Source organism: Gracilinanus agilis, chromosome 2 (assembly GCF_016433145.1).
Source record: "Gracilinanus agilis isolate LMUSP501 chromosome 2, AgileGrace, whole genome shotgun sequence".
Taxonomy (NCBI): domain Eukaryota; kingdom Metazoa; phylum Chordata; class Mammalia; order Didelphimorphia; family Didelphidae; genus Gracilinanus; species Gracilinanus agilis.
The window spans coordinates 336,266,134-336,283,778 of NC_058131.1; the positions used below are offsets into that span (position 1 = coordinate 336,266,134).

The following is a 17,645-nucleotide window of genomic DNA, read 5'->3' on the forward strand; positions in this document are numbered from 1 at the left end:
TCCAGCAATATGTATTATTGCATTACTATTTGTCCATCAACTCTTCTTTGCATTTCTCCAAGATAAACTCAACATTCAACACACTTGAATAATCCCTATGCTTGAGTCTGTCAGATTTGATTGCAGGCAGAAATGCTTCCAAATCTCTTATTTCATAGAGTGGCAGACTGAGGCCCAGAAAGAGTGATTCATCTGAGATCACATGGAAAGTTAGTGGCAGTTCTGGGAATAGATACAGATCTCCTGGCTCTCAGTCTTATACTTTTCCCACTACAGTGCCCTGCTTGTCCAGATTCCATAAGGATGGTTGCTTGGAATCATGGAAAGCATTCTCACCATCTTGGTAACATCAAAAGAGCTTGAATCTATCTGTCTCTCTGATTATTTATCTAACCACCCATCCATCCACCCATCCATCTATCCAACCATCCATCCATCCATCCATCCATCCATCCATCCATCCATCCATCCATCCATCTATCCATCTCTCTCTCTTTCTCTGTCTGTCTATCTACCTCTGGTCTCTGGTGGTAATGGATAATTGGTTCCTCACTTAAAACTCAGTCCTTCAAGTACTCAGTCTTCTAGAAAGTGCTGTGAAGGCAAATAGAGGAGGGAGAACAGTGTCTACCTTCACAGAACTTATAGTCCAAAGTGGCATTGGTGATTAGGTCATCCCACATGTGAAGTGAGTATGAGACAAATATGAACAGACACTTCACCCTAATTGCCTGGCCCTTGCCACTCTTCTGCCAAGGCCAAAGCTTGGGGGTGTGCATGCCAGGGACTGAGCATTCCTGTTCCCAACTCTTCCAGGTGCCAGGGCTGATGATGTTCTCCATCCTCTCCGTGTTCCTTTTCTTTGGGTTGCTGACTCCATCAAGAGGGCTACTAGAAACAGTTGGAACAGTCGCACGGATTGATAAAGATGAACTAGTGTCAGGTGAGTTTGCTCATCACCCTAAGGTTCATGCTGGGTGTCAAGGCAGCTCCTGCTTCTCTAGCTCTTTGCAGATTACAGTGTTTTCCTCTGGGTAGCCCTGGGAAGTAACTATGTACATCATTATCTTCAGTTACAGAGGAAGAAACTAAGGCTCAGAGAGGAAAAACTTCTTGCCCAAGATCACACAGCCACTAAGATGTAGAACTGTTACTAGTACCCAGGGCCCTTGGCTCTCATTCCAATGCGGTTTCTACTCTGTCAGATTATCTCTTTAAAAAATTAAAATAAAAAATCCTCGCCTTCCATCTTAGAATCAATACTGTGTATTGGTTCCAAGGCAGAAGAGTGGTAAGGGCTAAGCAATGGGGTTAAATGACTTGCCCAAGGTCACACAGCTAGGATGTATTTGAGGCCATATTTGAACCCAGGACTTTCCATCTTCATACCTGGCTGTCAATTCACAGAGCCATTTAACTGCTCCCCCCATTATCTCTTTTATCTTTATAAGAGAAACCTCGAAGGAGAAAGGAAATCCTGAACTCTTCATGTAACTCTTTAAAAGGAAGCTCAGAAGTTTAGCCTAACCCATCTCTAAAGCATGGGACCAAGAGTCAGAAGACATGGCTTCTATTTCTGGTTCTCCCACTCCCTCTGGATGGAACCTCAAATGAGTCTAAAATTGAGACTTCTTTATCTATCTACTTATTATATATCTATTTAGACTCGAAACTCTTGCTGGATCTATTTTTTCTTTTCTTTAAAACTAAAGGGTTGGGGGGAAGCTGGGTAACTCAGTGGATAGAACGCTAGTAGGCTTGAAGTCAAGAGGACTCATCCAGTCCTAGTATTCTCCATTCTCTGTTCTAGCATTCCTTCTAGTCCTAACATTTGATGTTTGAACTTTCCTTCTAGATCCAATATTCTATCTTCCTTATTTTCAAGTCCTTTTAGTTCTAACTCTGTCTAGTTCTCTGACTCTATAGTGACCATACAAAACACGTTATATGGGTGTTGACATGGAATCTAGAGACCCCAAACTTGTGGCCTACTGAGATCTGATGAACCCCAAGTTTTAGGAATAGCTTGTAGGTTGGAGACCCCCAAAGCTTGTGCTTATTCTCTGTTCCCGTGAGAATCCACCCTGAAGGGAATCTCAGGCTAGCAGTTGCAGACTGAATAATGGACCCCAGGGTAAAGCTAAGTGACTCTTTAGTGCAGTAGGCAGTGTGTCAGTCTTGTAAGCTGAAGGTCCTGAGTTTGAACCCTGAAAGGGGGATATGGTACAATGGGAGAAGCTTCTGAGGTAAAAGAATCACTTAGCTTTACCCTAGGGTCCATTATTCAGTCTACAACTGCTAGTCTGAGATTCCCTTCAGAGCGGATTCTCACGGGAACAGGGAACAAGGACAAGCTTTGGGGTCTCCAACCTACAAGCTGTTCCTAAAACTTGGGGTTCATCAGATCTCACTAGGCCACAAGTTTTGGGTCTCTAGATTCCACATTGACATGGGCTATGGAAAAATCCAAGAGGAATGGTTTCATATGGGGCGGCTTTCTTCAGGGGGCCATTCTCTGACTGCCTCTCCTTATCTCCCTGCTCTTTCCAGCAATAGACACTGCTTTTCTCCAACCTTAAAGCCCTCATTTGAACCAGTGCAAGGAGGCTTTCAACAGGAGCAGTGTGGAGAAAGGGAGCCCAGAAGGATGTGGAAATAAAGAGAAGGGGAGGGGACTTGCAATAGAAGAGTAAGCCCAGAAGCCTTAAGACAAAAGAAGACTCCCATTCTGGTCAATTCCTTGCCCAGCCATGATAGTTTCTAGGACGTGACCCAGGTGGTCCTCACAAAGTTGCTGGGGTTGGGCACAATTCTGGAGTTTCTCCTAAAGCTTTCTTCTGATTTCACCCCTAGTCCCAGCCTCTGTCCTAGCAAGGGCTTTGAATGTTTGTGTACCCCTAAAGGGGCAATGATGTTCAAAGGCCACCTAATGCTGAGGCTGGAAGTCTCAGGGGAACTCTCTTTCTATCACTAGAGGAATGATTGGAGTGAAGAGGGCAGGAAGAGCACAGAGGAAAGGAGTATCAAGTAATGTTGGGGAGGCAAGTTGGAACTAGATTGTGGAGGGCTTTGCATTTCATGCTGTTTACCTTTTTCCTGAGTAAAGCAATAGGGAGCTACTGAAGGATGTTGAGGGTATGGGAGTACAAAATGATCAGAGAATTGCATTAGGACAATGAACGTGGCAACACTTATTGGATGGAATAGGAAAGGGGAGACAGGAGACAGAGAGACCTATGTGAGCTCTCCCAGACTGTGAGTCTCTGGAGAGATGAGCCTTCTTTGTGAGATTTTGACCACTTCCTGATTGGAAGAAAATGAGTTTGGCGGGATCCATTTCCTGGTTTCCTCCCCTGCTTTAAATGCAATAGACACTCCTGGACTGGGAAGAAATCTTTGCTTGGGGCTCCCACACACTGAGAAGCTGAGAATGGATGTCTTGCAAGAGAAATGAAGAAGAAGCCTAGGATCTGATTGGAACAGATTGGTTCATTCAGGTTAAATACTGATTTAATTCAGACTTTCCTTTTTCTACTCCATAGGAATTTAAATAATGAATTTGGCAGACTTGCTCACTGACTGACTATTGCCTGAAGTGGGCAGTATAATGTCCTGGAAAAGAATACTGGATTTGGAAGAAGACTTGAGTTTGAATTCTTACTCTATTTTTGGCTGTGTGACCTTCAGCAGTTCATTATACTCTCTGGGCCTTCCCTGTAAAATCAGAGAGTTGTACTAGATGATTTCTAGGACCCCTTTTGTCTTGAAATCCCACAGAACTAATGAAATTGGCTGTCTCTCAGGAAATGGATATAATGCATTTATTTTTTTCAGCTTGGAGAGGCACAGAAGGGGCTAACTTTCTTTCACTTATTTCAGCCATCCAGAATTCCTTAGTGGGTGGTCCCATCCTACAGAATGTGCTGGGGACTGTCACATCCTTGAATCAAGGTCTACTTGGGTCTGGAGGGCTTCTTGGAGGAGGGGGCCTCCTCAGTTACGGTGGGATAGTTGGAGTTGTGGAAGAGGTCTCTGGGTGAGTCATTTTCAGTTTAATTTGATTTATATTTATTGAGAAAGAGACAGCTTAATTTTTTAACACCTAAGGACATTTTGGGGAGCTTTTTGGCCATGACAAAAAGGATCACTCAATGGGTTAAAAAAGATGAGGCAGCAATTTTGGTCTTCAGGACACAAGTGGCTCTATGCACTCATCTTTTGGGGAATAAGGATTCTGTAATTCTCTTCCAATGCTGACATTTGACACTATTCCAAACATGATTCTAGTTCTAAACAGTCTATGTTAGAAAGGTCTCTTCTAGCAATAATGTTCTGTGATCTAGGGTCCTTTCTAGCTCTGTCATTCTATGTTCTAAAGACCCTTCCAATTCTCACATTCTATGTTCTAACTGTAGAAAAAGATAAAAGGACTGCCTTTTCAGCTCTGATATTCTAAGATCTAAGGTTCTTTCCAGCTCTATAACATTCCATGTTCTAAGATCCCTCCCAGCTCTATCATTCTTTGTTCTAAGGTCTTTTTTAGCTCTAACATTCTGTGTTCTAAGGTTTTTCCAAATGTATCCTATCCTCTAAAGCTCCTTCTAGTTCTAACTTTCTTTATTCTAAGGTTCCTTCCAACTCTAACATTCTGTGTTTTAAGCTTCTTTTCAGCTCTTCATCCTATATTCTACAGTTCCTGCTAGGATCAATGTTCCATATTCTAAGCTCCCTTCCAGTTCTAATATTTTATGTTCTAAGTTTTCTTCCAGTTCTAATATTTAGTGTTCTAAGGTCCTTTCCAGCTGTAACATCCTATGTTCTAAACTCCCCTCTGTCTCTAACATTCTAGATTCTAAGATCCCTTCCAGTTCTAATATTTTATATTATAATATCCTTTAAAGCTCTAGCATTCTAAGTTCTAAGGTCTTTTCCTAACACTCTGTTATTTGTTCTAAGGCCTTTCTACCTGTAATATAATATTATTTAGTTAACATTTAAATATTTAGATATTATCTCTGACACCAAATTTGTCTACCATATGACTATATTAAATGTGACATGGAAAAATCCAGGCTGGGGCCATGTCATTAAGAAGTTGGAACAGGTACAAATCTCCATTGGCAGAGTGGGTTTCCCCACCAGGAGGTCCCTACATATATGAACTCATAGGGAAGAATTAGAACAAAAGCAAAGGCAAATTTTCCCTAAAAGTGTGGCTTTACCTGGCAAAAAGGCAGCATGTAATGAATAGACCTGGGTTCTAGTTCCAATTTTGCCACTAACCTGGCTGGGTGGTCACAGGCAAGTGACTTAATCTCACAAGTGGGTTAGCCTAGATGGGCTTGAAAGCCTCTTTCTGCTCCAGATCCCAAGGAGCTAAGACTTGCCACCCTCCACTTTAAGGTATATCGAGGACTTCCTTACCCATTGCAGCTCCATTCTGTAGGAAGGCTCTCTTGTGGTGCCCCTACATAGGATGGATACCTGCTCTCTCTATAACTTCACCTTCTCTGATTCTTTTTCCTTCCCCTTAACTGACAGTTTGAAGATTGAAGAGATTGTCCTCCCCAAGGTATCCGTGAAGTTGCTGCCAGGATTTGGAGTGCAGTTAAGTCTGCTGACCAAAGTTGGCCTCCATGGATCAGGGTAAGTAGGACTATGGGGAAGGGGAGCTTTCCTCCTTACTTATCAAGGCTGTGCATACTTCAGGCTGTATGGTAGGTGGGTGGCAGGGATGCAAGGAAAGGAGGGGGCCTAACCAAGGAGATAGAGCTGGAGTGAATGGATGAAGGATAAGCAAAGGCAACAACTGGGTTCAGAAAAGTGGATGGGGGCTAAGAGTTAAATAATAGACACATACAAACATGCCATAGTGTCATGAATGTAGTTCTGAACTTGGAGACGGGAGACTTAGATTCTGGTACAGGCTTTGTCACTATGGTGTAACCTTGAACAAGCTACTTACCTTTTTGGGTCTTATGTTCCTTATCTGTCAAGATTGGCCCATACGGCCTCATGAGTCTTTTCAGAAATATTCTAATTTTCTTTCTAGTTCTAATAGTCTATGTTCCATGTTTTAAGGTCCCTTTCAGTTCTTACCTACTAAGTTTTAGCGTTATATGTTCTATCCCAACTCTAACATTCTGTGTTCTGAGGAAAATTAATGTTGTATTGTATTATTTATTGCCAATATTTTTGTGTGAATCCATCCATGTTCTTAGACCCCAATCTTTGAAGGTCTGGCAATTTTTCCGAAGTGTGTAACAGAATAATATGATCATTCCCAGCCTCCCAAGGCATCTGTTCATTAATTAGCTCGAGGGCCCTTTATTTCTGTTTATCGAATTAATGCCCTCTTCCTGGCATGTCCTTGCATCTAACCTGCTCCTTCCTTCACCCCACCTTACCCTCATGATGAAGTAATCAGGAAAAGCCTTGAGAACTCTCTTCCTCATTAAAATGCTCTTCAATCAGGGTTGCTTTATCTTTTTTTTTTTTTTTTTGGTCAGAGAAGGGCCAATCAGAAGGAAGACACTCTTAGGTGTAAAAGACTTGCCCATGGCGCAGGATCTTTTGGCACAAAATAGAGGCAAGCCAATAATCTTTTGTTTTCAGGTGGCATATTCTTGCTAATAAAGGCTATCCAGCTCTGCCTCATGCTTCCCTTTGGTAAATTCTCTTCCCAACAGTTCTGTAGTCTAAGGTTCATTCCAGCCCTGACCACTCATTTTCTATGGCCTTTAGATGCATGCATTGCAACTTCTTCCATGTACATACCTGGCTGGAGCCATTTAGACATTCCTCTGCCAGTTATCGGCTCACTTGGGGAAGGGGGCCCTTAACGGTTTTTTCTGAATTTTCTCCCAGTCCCCTGGGGAGCCTGTTGCAGGTGGCGGCTGAGGTGAATGTGTCATCCAGGGTGGCCTTGGGGGTGAGTCCCAAGGGCACACCGATCCTGATTGTGAAGAGCTGCAGTACTCTCCTGGGCCACATCAGCCTGCTATCTGGGTAGGTGCTGCTCAGGCTGGGGTTAGGCCTTGGCTTGACACAGGTAAGAAAACCCCTCCTTTCTTCTTCAAGAACCTCAGAATCTCTGATTCTGATCGCCCCTTCTCAGGGCTTGGGACTCGGAATTGACAGTCTATTAATTTCACTTTCCGTAATGATTCCGCCCTTCATCCAAGTAGAACTTTGAATGTGTAGGCAATTTATCAAAACACATTTTAAATGCCTCATTGGATAGCTAGGTGGCACAGTGTGTAGAGCTCTGGCCCTAGAGTCAGGAAAATCTGAGTTCAAATCTAGCCTTAAACACTTATTGGCTGTGTGCCTTGGGACAGTCACTAAAAAAAAAAAATCTCTTTCTGCCTCAGTTTCCTCATGTAAAATGAAGATAATAATACCTCCAAGGGTTATTATGAGAATCAAATGAAAAAATATTTGTAAAGTGATTTGCAAATCTTTAAGCTCTATATAAATGCTAGCTATTATTATTTAGTCCTTTATCAGATATTTACTAGCAGTGTGACAATGGACAAGAGTCACTTTGCTTTGGTTTCCCCAACTAAAATGGGGATAATTATAGCTCCTGCTTCACAGGGTCCTGTGGGTAACTTTGGCTGGTTTTCCCATGGCCTTTGAGGCATGTGGGTTTCAAGTTCAAGAACAATCGATTTGGAGTAAAAAAATATAGATTCATGTCAGAGCTCTGCTACTCTCTCCCCAATAATTAGCTGTATGACTGCCAACAAGTTATTTAACCTTTTTGGGCCTCCATTTCCACACCCATGGTACAAACCTGGAAATGCTCTTAAACTTTAGCCAAATTTCAGTGTGGATATAGAGAAGGAAGGAGACTACTGAATAGAACTAAAACTATAGGATCATAGATTTAGAAACAGAAGGTACCTTAGTCCCTTTATACATTTTACAATTTTTTTGTCATTTTGTCATTTTACAAATGAGGAATCAAGAGTCCCAAGCAACTCACCACAGGTCACACAAGTAATAGATGGCAGAGTTAGGATTTAAACCTTGGACCTCTGCTGTGTTTCAGAAGTGTGACAATAAAAACCATTTTGATGAAAGTTGCAAAATGTTACTTGGACTCATTTTCCTCACCTTTGACAGATGATGGAGTTAGACTAGATGATCTCAAAGGTTTCTGGTTCTGCTCACTTCACTTTGCATCAGTTCATGTAAGTCTTTCCAGATTTTTCTAAAATCGTCCTGCTCAGCATTTCTTATAGCACAGTAATATTCCATCAGCATCATATCCCACAACTTGTTCAAAAACAAACAACTACAATGAATATTTTTGTACAAAGAGACCCTTCCCCACTTTTTTGACTTCTTTGGGATATAAATCTAGTAGTGGTATTGCTGGATCAAAGGGTATGCACAGTTTGAGAGCTGTTTGGTTATAGTTCCAAATTGTTCTCCAGAATGGTTGGATCATGCACAACTCCACTAACAGTGCATTAATGTCCCAATTTTCCCACATCCCTTCCAATGTTTGTCATTTTCCTTTTCTATCATGTTAGCCAATCTGATAGGTAAGATAATACCTCAGAGTTGTTTTAGTTTGAATTTCTCTAATCAAGAATGATTTAAAGTATTTTTATGTGATTATAGTTTCGATTTCTTCATCTGAAAACTGCCTGTTCATATCCTTTGAACATTTGTTAATTGAAGAATAACATATTTTTATAAATATGAGAAATGTGACCATCATCAGACTGCTTTCCTTCTAATCTTGGTTGTATTAGTTTTGTTTGCATAAAACCTTTTAAATTTAATATAATCAGAATTATTGATTTTACATTCTATAATACTCTAATTTCTTTGTTTGATCCCAAATTCTTCCTTATCCACAGATATGACAGATAAACTATTCCATGTGCCTCTAATTTACTTATGGTATCACTCTTTATATTTAACTCATGTTGATCTTGATATATGGTATAAGGTCTTTCCCTAGTTTCTGCCATGCCATTTTCCTATTTTCCCAACAGTTTTTGTCCAATAGTGAGTTCTTGCCCCCAAAGCATGGATCTTTGGATTTATCAAACACTAAATTACTACGGTCATTTATTACTAGGTTTCATTTATCCAATCTATTCTACCACTCTGTTTCTTAGCCAGTATCAGATTGTTTTGATGATTACTACTTCATAATACAGTTTGAGATCTGGTACTCCTAGGCCACCTTCCTTCATGTTTTTTTTTTTCATTGATTCCTTTGATATTCTTGGCTTTTTGTTCTTCCAGATGAATTTTGTTATTATCATTTCTATAAAATAATTTCTGTGCAGTTTGATTGGTAGAGCACTGAAGAATAGATTAATTTAGAGAATTATCTTTTTTTTATTATATTCGTTTGACTTACCAGTGAGCAATTATTATTTTTCTAATTGTTTAGATCTGACTTATTTGTGTGAAAATTTTGTTATCAAATTAATATAGTTCCTGGGTTTGGCTTGGCAAGGAGACTCCTAAATATTTTATTTTATTGACCATTAAATTAAATGGATGTTTCCCCATCTTTTGCTGCTGGACTTTATTGGTAGTATATAGGAATGCTGATGATTTATGGCATTTACTTTATATCCTGCAACTTTGCTAAAGTTGTTAATTATTTCAACCAGTTTTTTTAGTTGATTCTCTAAGTATATCATCATATCATTTGGAAAAAGTGATGGTTTTCTTTCTTCATTGCCTATTCTAATTCCTTTTATTTCCTTTTCTTCTTGTACTGCTATAGCTAACATTTCTAGTAGAATATTGAATAATAGTGGAGATAATGGGCATCCTTGTTTTGCCCCTGATCTTATTGGGAAAACTTCTGGCTTGACCTCATTATAGATAATGATTCCTGATGCTTTTAGATAGGTACTACTTATTATTTTAAGGAATCAAAGATCTTTTTCAAGACTACACCCTTGACTTGGTCACTCTAAGTCAGACAATGCCCCCTAATGGACTTGGAAAGTTATGCTTTCCTGGCTGTTAGAAGCATGGTTCTTATTGACTTTAATTGTTTTATCTTCCTGGATAAAAATGAGTACATTGCTTGGTGAGAGTGAGGAGATCTAGAGTGGAGTCCTGGTTCAGCCATTGACTATGTAACTTTGGAAGAGTCACTTTCCCTCTTGAGATCTCAATTTCCTCATTTTTTAAAATGACCAAGTTGTGGGGGCAGCTGGGTAGCTCAGTGGATTGAGAGCCAGGCATAGAGATAGGAGGTCCTAGGTTCAAATCTGGCCTCAGACACTTCCCAGCTGTGTAACCCTGGGCAAGTCACTTGACCCCCATTGCCTACCCTTACCACTCTTCTGCCTTGGAGCTAATACATAGTATTGACTCCAAGATGGAAGGTAAGGGTTAAAAAAAATAAAATGACTAAGTTGGACTAGAATCAGTGATTCCCAAAGTGGGCACCACCGCCCCCTGGTGGGTGCTGCAGCGATTCAGGAGGGTGGTGATGGCCACAGGTGCATTTATCTTTCCTATTAATTGCTATTAAAATGAAAAAAAATTAATTTTCAGGGGGCTAAGTAATATTTTTTCTGGAAAGGGGGTGGTAGGCCAAAAAAGTTTGGGAACCACTGGACTAGATAAAGGATATGCTGAAAACTACCTCAAACTGACTCATGAGAGCTGATTTTTAACTTTTCTATTTGAGCATTTACACCTCAGAAATTAGCAAGCCACAACTCAGGGCTTGATTTATTGATTTGTTGACTGCTTAGATTTAAGAAGGTTATGTTTCTCCATGTTAATTAGGCAGATTAAACTTTAAAGTATACAACCTTAAATTTTGTTTTTTTTAAAAAGCTGGTTGTTAAAACATTTACCAAAATACCACCGAATTAGATACACTTTAAAGTTTCTTCCAACTTTATTAGTTTATGTGTTCTAAAGCTTCTTCCAGCTCTGACATTCTATAGTCTATGATTTTGATCTGTGAGTTCATTGGCTTGGATAATTTGCATTTCGATTTCAATTTCAAATGGTTTAGCCATTAGGCAATATCAGCCCACTTAAAATTCACAGATTTAGGAAAATCCTTCCAGAATGATGAAATGGTGATGGTGGAATGCTAAATTGTAGGACAATTTCCCATAGTGAAGTCCTGAGCCAGTAGGTAGAGCTGTGGTAATGTGTCCTTTCATCCCATCCCCTCTGCCTCCCCGTTATGTGGAGGAAAGAAACTCTCAGTGTTTGGGGAAAAACTTGAGTCTTAGGCTGGTTAGTCTGGCAATAGGAGAACTGCTTCTGATGCCATGCTTGGGCAAAGCTGTTGCTAAAGTCTTTCAGATGAGACCCCATCAATGTGGGTGGGAGTTGGGGCAGGGGTAGGAGCTGCTGGGTAGGGATGGAAAGAGGCAAGAGATGTGGAAGAAAGAAGATGAGGTTGAAAGAGCCCAACATCTAGTCAGCCTGGAAGGCCACCTGCTTTCCACCTTCTGTCTCTAGGCTTGCCTTTTGCCCTTTCAAGAGAGTTATGAGTTTTTATTGTAACCTGATTTTTCTGGATACAAATGTTTGAGAGAGTAGGTAGCCATCTTCTCCTTTCCTTCTCTGGCCCTATTTACTGAGTTCTTTAGTTAATATACAATATTTATTATGTGTATTATTATTACATATCTAATATTTATTAAACACCTACTATGTACCAGGAATTGTGTCATATGCTGGGGATATTAAGGAAAAAAGTGATTGAGCCATAGATTGTGTGAAGGAGACTAATATGTAAGCAGGTTGGAATGTCCCATGCTTGCCCCTCTTCCTGGAGATATCTTGGGTCTCTCAAGGCCCATAAGGTTTCCCCAGACCCATAAAACCCCATAGAGATACCTGAGTCTCCTATCCCTTAGGGAAGACCCGGTCCTGCCCAGGATCTCCCAGCTTCAAGCCTGGCTCCTTCTCCACTGAGCCACCCGGCTCCCTCTCCTGCATGTTCTATGATTAACCCTTCTGTTGCTTTGGCCTAGGCTGCTGCCAGCCCCACTCTTTGGTGTGGTGGAACAGACACTCTTCAAGGTGCTACCCAGATTGGTGAGTTCCAAACTGGCCCTGCCAGGTTACTGCCCTCAGACTGACCCTTGAAGTCTGAACCCTGCTGGGAAATTTATGTAACTCCCCAAATGACATCCAAGTTAAGCCCTTAAATCCCTGCATCTAAAATTCCCTCATGAAAACCCTCTTAGGTAATTCCATCTGAGCCTATCAGCAACTGGGACACTTGGTAGGGCTGACGAACAAGGATATTAATAATACTATTAATAATTATAATAATGATAGCACTTATATCGAACTTTAGGGTTTACGGAATGCTTTATAAGTATCTCATTTAATTCTCACAACAATCCCAGAGAGTCTAGATTTGGATACTGAGGCACAGGTTAAGTGACTCACAGAGCTAGTAAGTATTTTTTTTAAACCCTTACCTTCCCTCTTGGAGTCAATACTGTGTATTGGCTCCAAGGCAGAAGAGTGGTAAGATCTAGGCAATGGGGGTCAAGTGACTTGCCCAGGGTCACACATCTAGGAAAGTGTCTGAGATCAGATTTGAACCCAGGACCTCCCATCTCTAGGCCTGAGTCTCATTCCATTGAGCTACCCAGCTGCCCCCGCTTGTGAGTATTTAAGGCCTCTTTTGAACTCAATTCTTCTTGACTCCAGGTTCCTCACACTATGTGCCACCCAACAGCCCCTGTCTGCCAAATATTATCTTACTTTATCCTTACCACAGCCCTGGGGAGGTAGCGTTTGTTTAGTTGTTTCAACTGTGTCTGATTCTTTGTGACCCCATTTTGGCTTTTCTTGGCAAAGATCCTGGAGGGCCTTGCCATTTTCTTCTCTAGTTCATTTTACATAGGAGGAAATTGAGGCAAAAAGAGTTAAGTGACTTGCCCAGTGTCACACAGCTAGTGAGTGCCAGAGACTGAATTTGAATTCAGGTCTTTTGGCACTCTCTCCATTGATCCAGCTCGTTGCCCCATCCCAGGAGGAAGGTGTTGTTATTATCCCCATTTAATGGATGAGAAAACGTTCAGTCAATATCACTGCTTTTGAATATCTCAAATGCTATCTTACAACCACAACCTCATTTGAGGCTCAGTCAGAGTTAATATATAAAGTACAGATTTGGAGGTTGAAGATGCTTTACAGGTAGTTAGTCAGACCTCCTTATTTTATAATTTTTACATTTTGATTTTTTAAAACCCTTGCCTTCCATCTTAGAATCAATACTGTGCATTGGTTCCAAGGCAGAAGAGCGGTAAGGGCTAGGCAATGGGGGTTAAGTGACTTGCCCAGGGTCACACAGCTAGGAAGTTGTCTCAGGCCACATTTGAACCTAGGACCTCCTGTCTCTGGACCTGGTTCTCCATCCACTGAGCTACCCAGCTTTCTCCCTCCTTGTTTTATAATTGAACCTGGGGCCAAGGAAGGTTAAGTGACTTGCCTTGGATTTTCACATCACAGAACTTGAGCTGGAAGGAACCTTCGAGGTAGGTCATTGTGCCTAATCCCCACATTTCATGGGTAAGAAAACAAAGGAGCAAAGGGATTGTGACACATAATGGATCGAGCACTGGATTTGGAGTCAGGAAGACCTGAGTTTAAATTCATCCTAGGACACTTCCTAGCTTTGGGACGCTGGGCAAGTTGCTCATAAAATGGGGCTATTAATCCCACCATCTTCCCAGGTTTGTTATAAAGATCAATGTACTGCACTTTGTAAGCCTTAACTTGCTATCTAAATACTGTTATTATTATTATCCAAAGAATCTGTGCTATAGAGAGGGCCGCTGAAGCTCCCAGAGGGATGATGGAATCATCGCCCTTGAGCTGGAGGGGAGCTCTGAAGCTGTCTGGTCCAGCCTCCCATCTTACAGCCTAAAGGTCACGTCCAAGGTCAGCCAGGACAGATGTGTCAGAGGCCACATTGCCTTGTCGTGCCTTCTGACTCCAGGATTTGAGTGTCCGAGGTGGGAGGGCCCCTGTACTGGAGAACGTCAGGACTAGAAGGAACCTCAGCAACCAAGCCCTAGATTGGATTATGTGGGTCCCTGAGGCCCCGAGAAGGGAAATAACTAGTTGAAGGTCATGTAGTGAATTAATGCCAGATCTGGAACGTAAACCTTGACCTCCTGGCGTCCCCTGGATCTTTGAATAGTCCACAACTAACTTAGGCTTCAGAATTCTTTTCCCTCCACATCCTTCCCTAACTCTCTGCAAATTCTTCTCCTCACCACTTTTTTTTTAAAACCGTTACCTTCCATCTTAGAATCAATAATTAAGTATTGGTTTTGAGGCAGAAGAGTGGGAAGGGCTAGGCAATGGGGGTTAAGTGAATTGTTCAGGGGCACATAGCTGGGAAGTACCTGGGAAGTACCTAGGACCTCCTGGCTTCAGGTCTGTCTCTCTATCCACACCTCACTGCAAATCCCTTTTGATAGTTTTTCTAAGATGGTTGAGTCCTAACTATCTGAAGAATTGCAAACATTTGTATTCCAAGGTTAAGAGAGAACGCAGCCCTGATCCTATCTCTTAATAAGTTTCTGGAAAATGGCCAGGGTGCTTCTTACCATATCTCAGGTTCCCCAGATCATGAAAAAAAAAAATTAAAGCCCTTTATAGTAAATTGTTCAAAAGGCAAAAACATTCTGAGTGGGGGGGGGGCTGGATTCAAATCCCAGATCTGCTACTTCTTGTGTGACCTGGAGCAAGTTACTTCTTTCTTACTAGGTCTCAGTTTCCTCATATGCAAAATGAGAAAGTTGAAATAGAGTTGGGGTCCACAAACAGATCTCAGGGAATCCATGAACTTGGATGAGGGAAAAAAAATCACATCTTTATTTTCACTAATCTCTAGCTGAAATTTGGTATTTTCTTTTTTAAAAATTAATTAACAATTAATTTAGAACATTTTTCTATATATTCTACAACAGTTACATGATTCATGTTCTTTTCCTCCCTTTCCCCTCCCAGAGCTGATGAGCAATTCAACTGAGTTTTACTTCATTGATCAAGACCTATTTCCATATTATTAAAGAAATTTAGTATTTTCTTCAATTATAAATCTTAAAATATTACTCTAGAAAAGGGTTCTTAGGTTTCCCCAGACTGCGAAGGGGATCCATAACACATGAAAAAGTTAGGAATCCCGGGACTAGATGAATGCTGTGATCCCTTCCTGCTCTAAATCTGAAAATCCGAAGACTCCTCCAGTTATGTCTCCCTTCTCTCCCTCACAGCTCTGTCCCATCATTGAGAGCGTCCTGGTGGTGGTGAATGAGCTCCTGGGTGCTGTGTTGAGTAAGTTGGGGCTACCACTTCTTCCCTCTGCTTGATTTCTCCTCTGTTTCTCTTTTTACTATCACTGAAGGCCTTGAGGTCTGTGTGACCTTGACCAGATTCTTCTTCCAGGAGCCACAATCCTTCCTCTGTAAAATGGGCCTGATAGTCCCTGTCTAGTGTCTCTCACCAGGCTTTTGTTAGGCAGATCCAGTGAGAGGACATTCATGAAAGCTCTGGGCAGCTTTGGACAGATGTGGATGACCTCCCCAGAGACACACAGTTAGTCTGTGTCAGAGGCAGGGTTTGAACCTGGGTTCTCTTTCCATCATATCACCCTCCCTCAAGCAATGAGAAACCTCTCTTTTAATGCCATTTCTATTATGACACATACTAAATGCTTGAAAACACTGAACTTAGTGCCATAGAAAAGTCAGAGTGGAGTTTTGAATGAAGACTCATAAGTCAGAGTTTTGGGGTTGGGAGTCACTGGGCCCCGGCTAATTTTTTTTATTTTATTTTATTTTTTATTTTTAAACTCTTACCTTCCATCTTGGAATCAATACTGCATATTGGTTCTAAGGCAGAAGAGTGGTAAGGACTAGGCAATGGGGGTTAAGTGACTTGCCCAGGGTCACACAGCTGGGAAGTGTCTGAGGCCAGATTTGAACCTAGGACCTCCCATCTCTAGGCCTGGCTCTCAATCCACTGAACTACCCAGCTTCCCCCTCCAGGCTAATTTAAAGATGCTCTTTTCTGTTTCTTTTTAGGCCTTGTCCCTATTGGTGCCCTGGGCACTGTGGAATTCACACTGGCTACTCTGCCTATCATCTCCAACCAGTATATCCAGTTGGACATCAATGTGAGTGAGCTTTATGAGCTGTAAGGCATCATATGAATGAGAATTGCGAATGGCTCACCTTTTTTTTTTTTCTGTAAAGGTGGGGTTTTTGAGGCTGTGGCAGGCCACTCTCCAGTTATCTAGATGCTTCTTAGAGAAAACTTGGATGTGGGTGCCTGGGTGGTTAGGTAGCAGCTTTTATTGAAAGAACAGCTTTCAGACCTGAAAAGGAACTGGAGTCACCTAATCCAAACTAGGCCTAAACAGGAATCTCTTCTCCAGTTTCCTTGGGAAGTGGCCCCCCAGCTCTGCCTACAGGATCCTTTCTCTGTCCCTCCTCTTCCTCAATAGGGGGATCATTTTCTCCTGAACAACCCATTCTAGTGTGGAATAGCTCTGATTTTTAGAAAATTCTGCTAATGTTGAATTGAAGCCTATCCTCCTATAACCTCCAGCCACTGGACATAACCCTACCCTCTGGGACCCAACAGAACACAGCTGATCCCTCTTCCCCAAGGTAGCTGTTCAGAGGTCAGACAACAGCTTTCATATCTCTCCTAGCGTGTTCTTCATGTTAAGGATTCCTCTAGGCCCAGGTCTCCAGCTCTGCTTGTTCCTGGGGGACAAGGCACGGCCTACAAAGGGAGTTGGGAGATAATACGGGAGGACAGACTCCTTTGGTGTCCATTGGTGTCCATGCCTGGTTGTGAGTGTCAAGGCAGGGTCTATGTGTGAGGAGTTGGGGACTATGGCTTGGGAGCAATATAGGAGGTCAGAATCATATCCTTCTCCACTTTTTCCTCCCTGCTCCCCAACCCCTCCATCCCTAGCCTCTGGTGAAGAGTGTGGGTGGTGATCTGATCGACCTCCCTGAGCCTCCGAAGCCCATCAAGGTGCCTCCAAAGGAGGATCATACTTCCCAGGTGACAGTGCCCTCGTATCTCTTTAACACTGTATTTGAACTCCTGGAGACCAACGGGGCCCTGGACATCGACATCACGCCTGAACTGGTGAGTGCCAGGGGGTTAGAACTTACTGCCAAGATGCTAGCCCTGGGGATGGTCTTCTAGGTGGGACTTGGATGGTTCATCCTGTTGCCATTTCAGCTGAGAGGCTGGAGTACTTTTTTTTTTTTTAAACCCTTGTACTTCGGTGTATTTTCTCATAGGTGGAAGATTGGTAAGGGTGGGCAATGGGGGTCAAGTGACTTGCCCAGGGTCACACAGCTGGGAAGTGTCTGAGGCTGGGTTTGAACCTAGGACCTCCTGGCTCTAGGCCTGACTCTCACTCCACTGAACTACCCAGCTGCCCGAGGCTGGAGTACTTTTACAACTTTGCAGAATGGAATGAACATTGATGTTGAGTTTAGAGGTCCTGGGTTCAAGTGTTGCCTCTTCTCTCATGCATGGAAGGTTAGAAAAAACACAGCTAGAAGTCAGGGGACCTGGGTTTGAATGCCAGCTCCACTATTTACTACCTGAAGGACCTTGACCAGTCA

The 17,645-nt window shown here is 42.1% G+C and overlaps 1 protein-coding gene across 1 annotated transcript in view; it reads left to right on the forward strand.

Moving 5' to 3' along the window:
* Window positions 1–828: 828 nt before the first annotated feature.
* Window positions 829–17,645, forward strand: part of BPIFB3 (BPI fold containing family B member 3) — a 36,221-nt gene continuing 19,404 nt past the window's right edge. Inside the window, exons 1-8 of the mRNA XM_044659790.1 lie at window positions 829–943; window positions 3,880–4,036; window positions 5,542–5,646; window positions 6,868–7,008; window positions 11,997–12,060; window positions 15,267–15,327; window positions 16,077–16,168; window positions 16,978–17,157. Of these exons, the coding sequence (XP_044515725.1) occupies window positions 829–943; window positions 3,880–4,036; window positions 5,542–5,646; window positions 6,868–7,008; window positions 11,997–12,060; window positions 15,267–15,327; window positions 16,077–16,168; window positions 16,978–17,157 (915 nt within the window). The remainder of the gene's footprint in view (window positions 944–3,879; window positions 4,037–5,541; window positions 5,647–6,867; window positions 7,009–11,996; window positions 12,061–15,266; window positions 15,328–16,076; window positions 16,169–16,977; window positions 17,158–17,645) is intronic.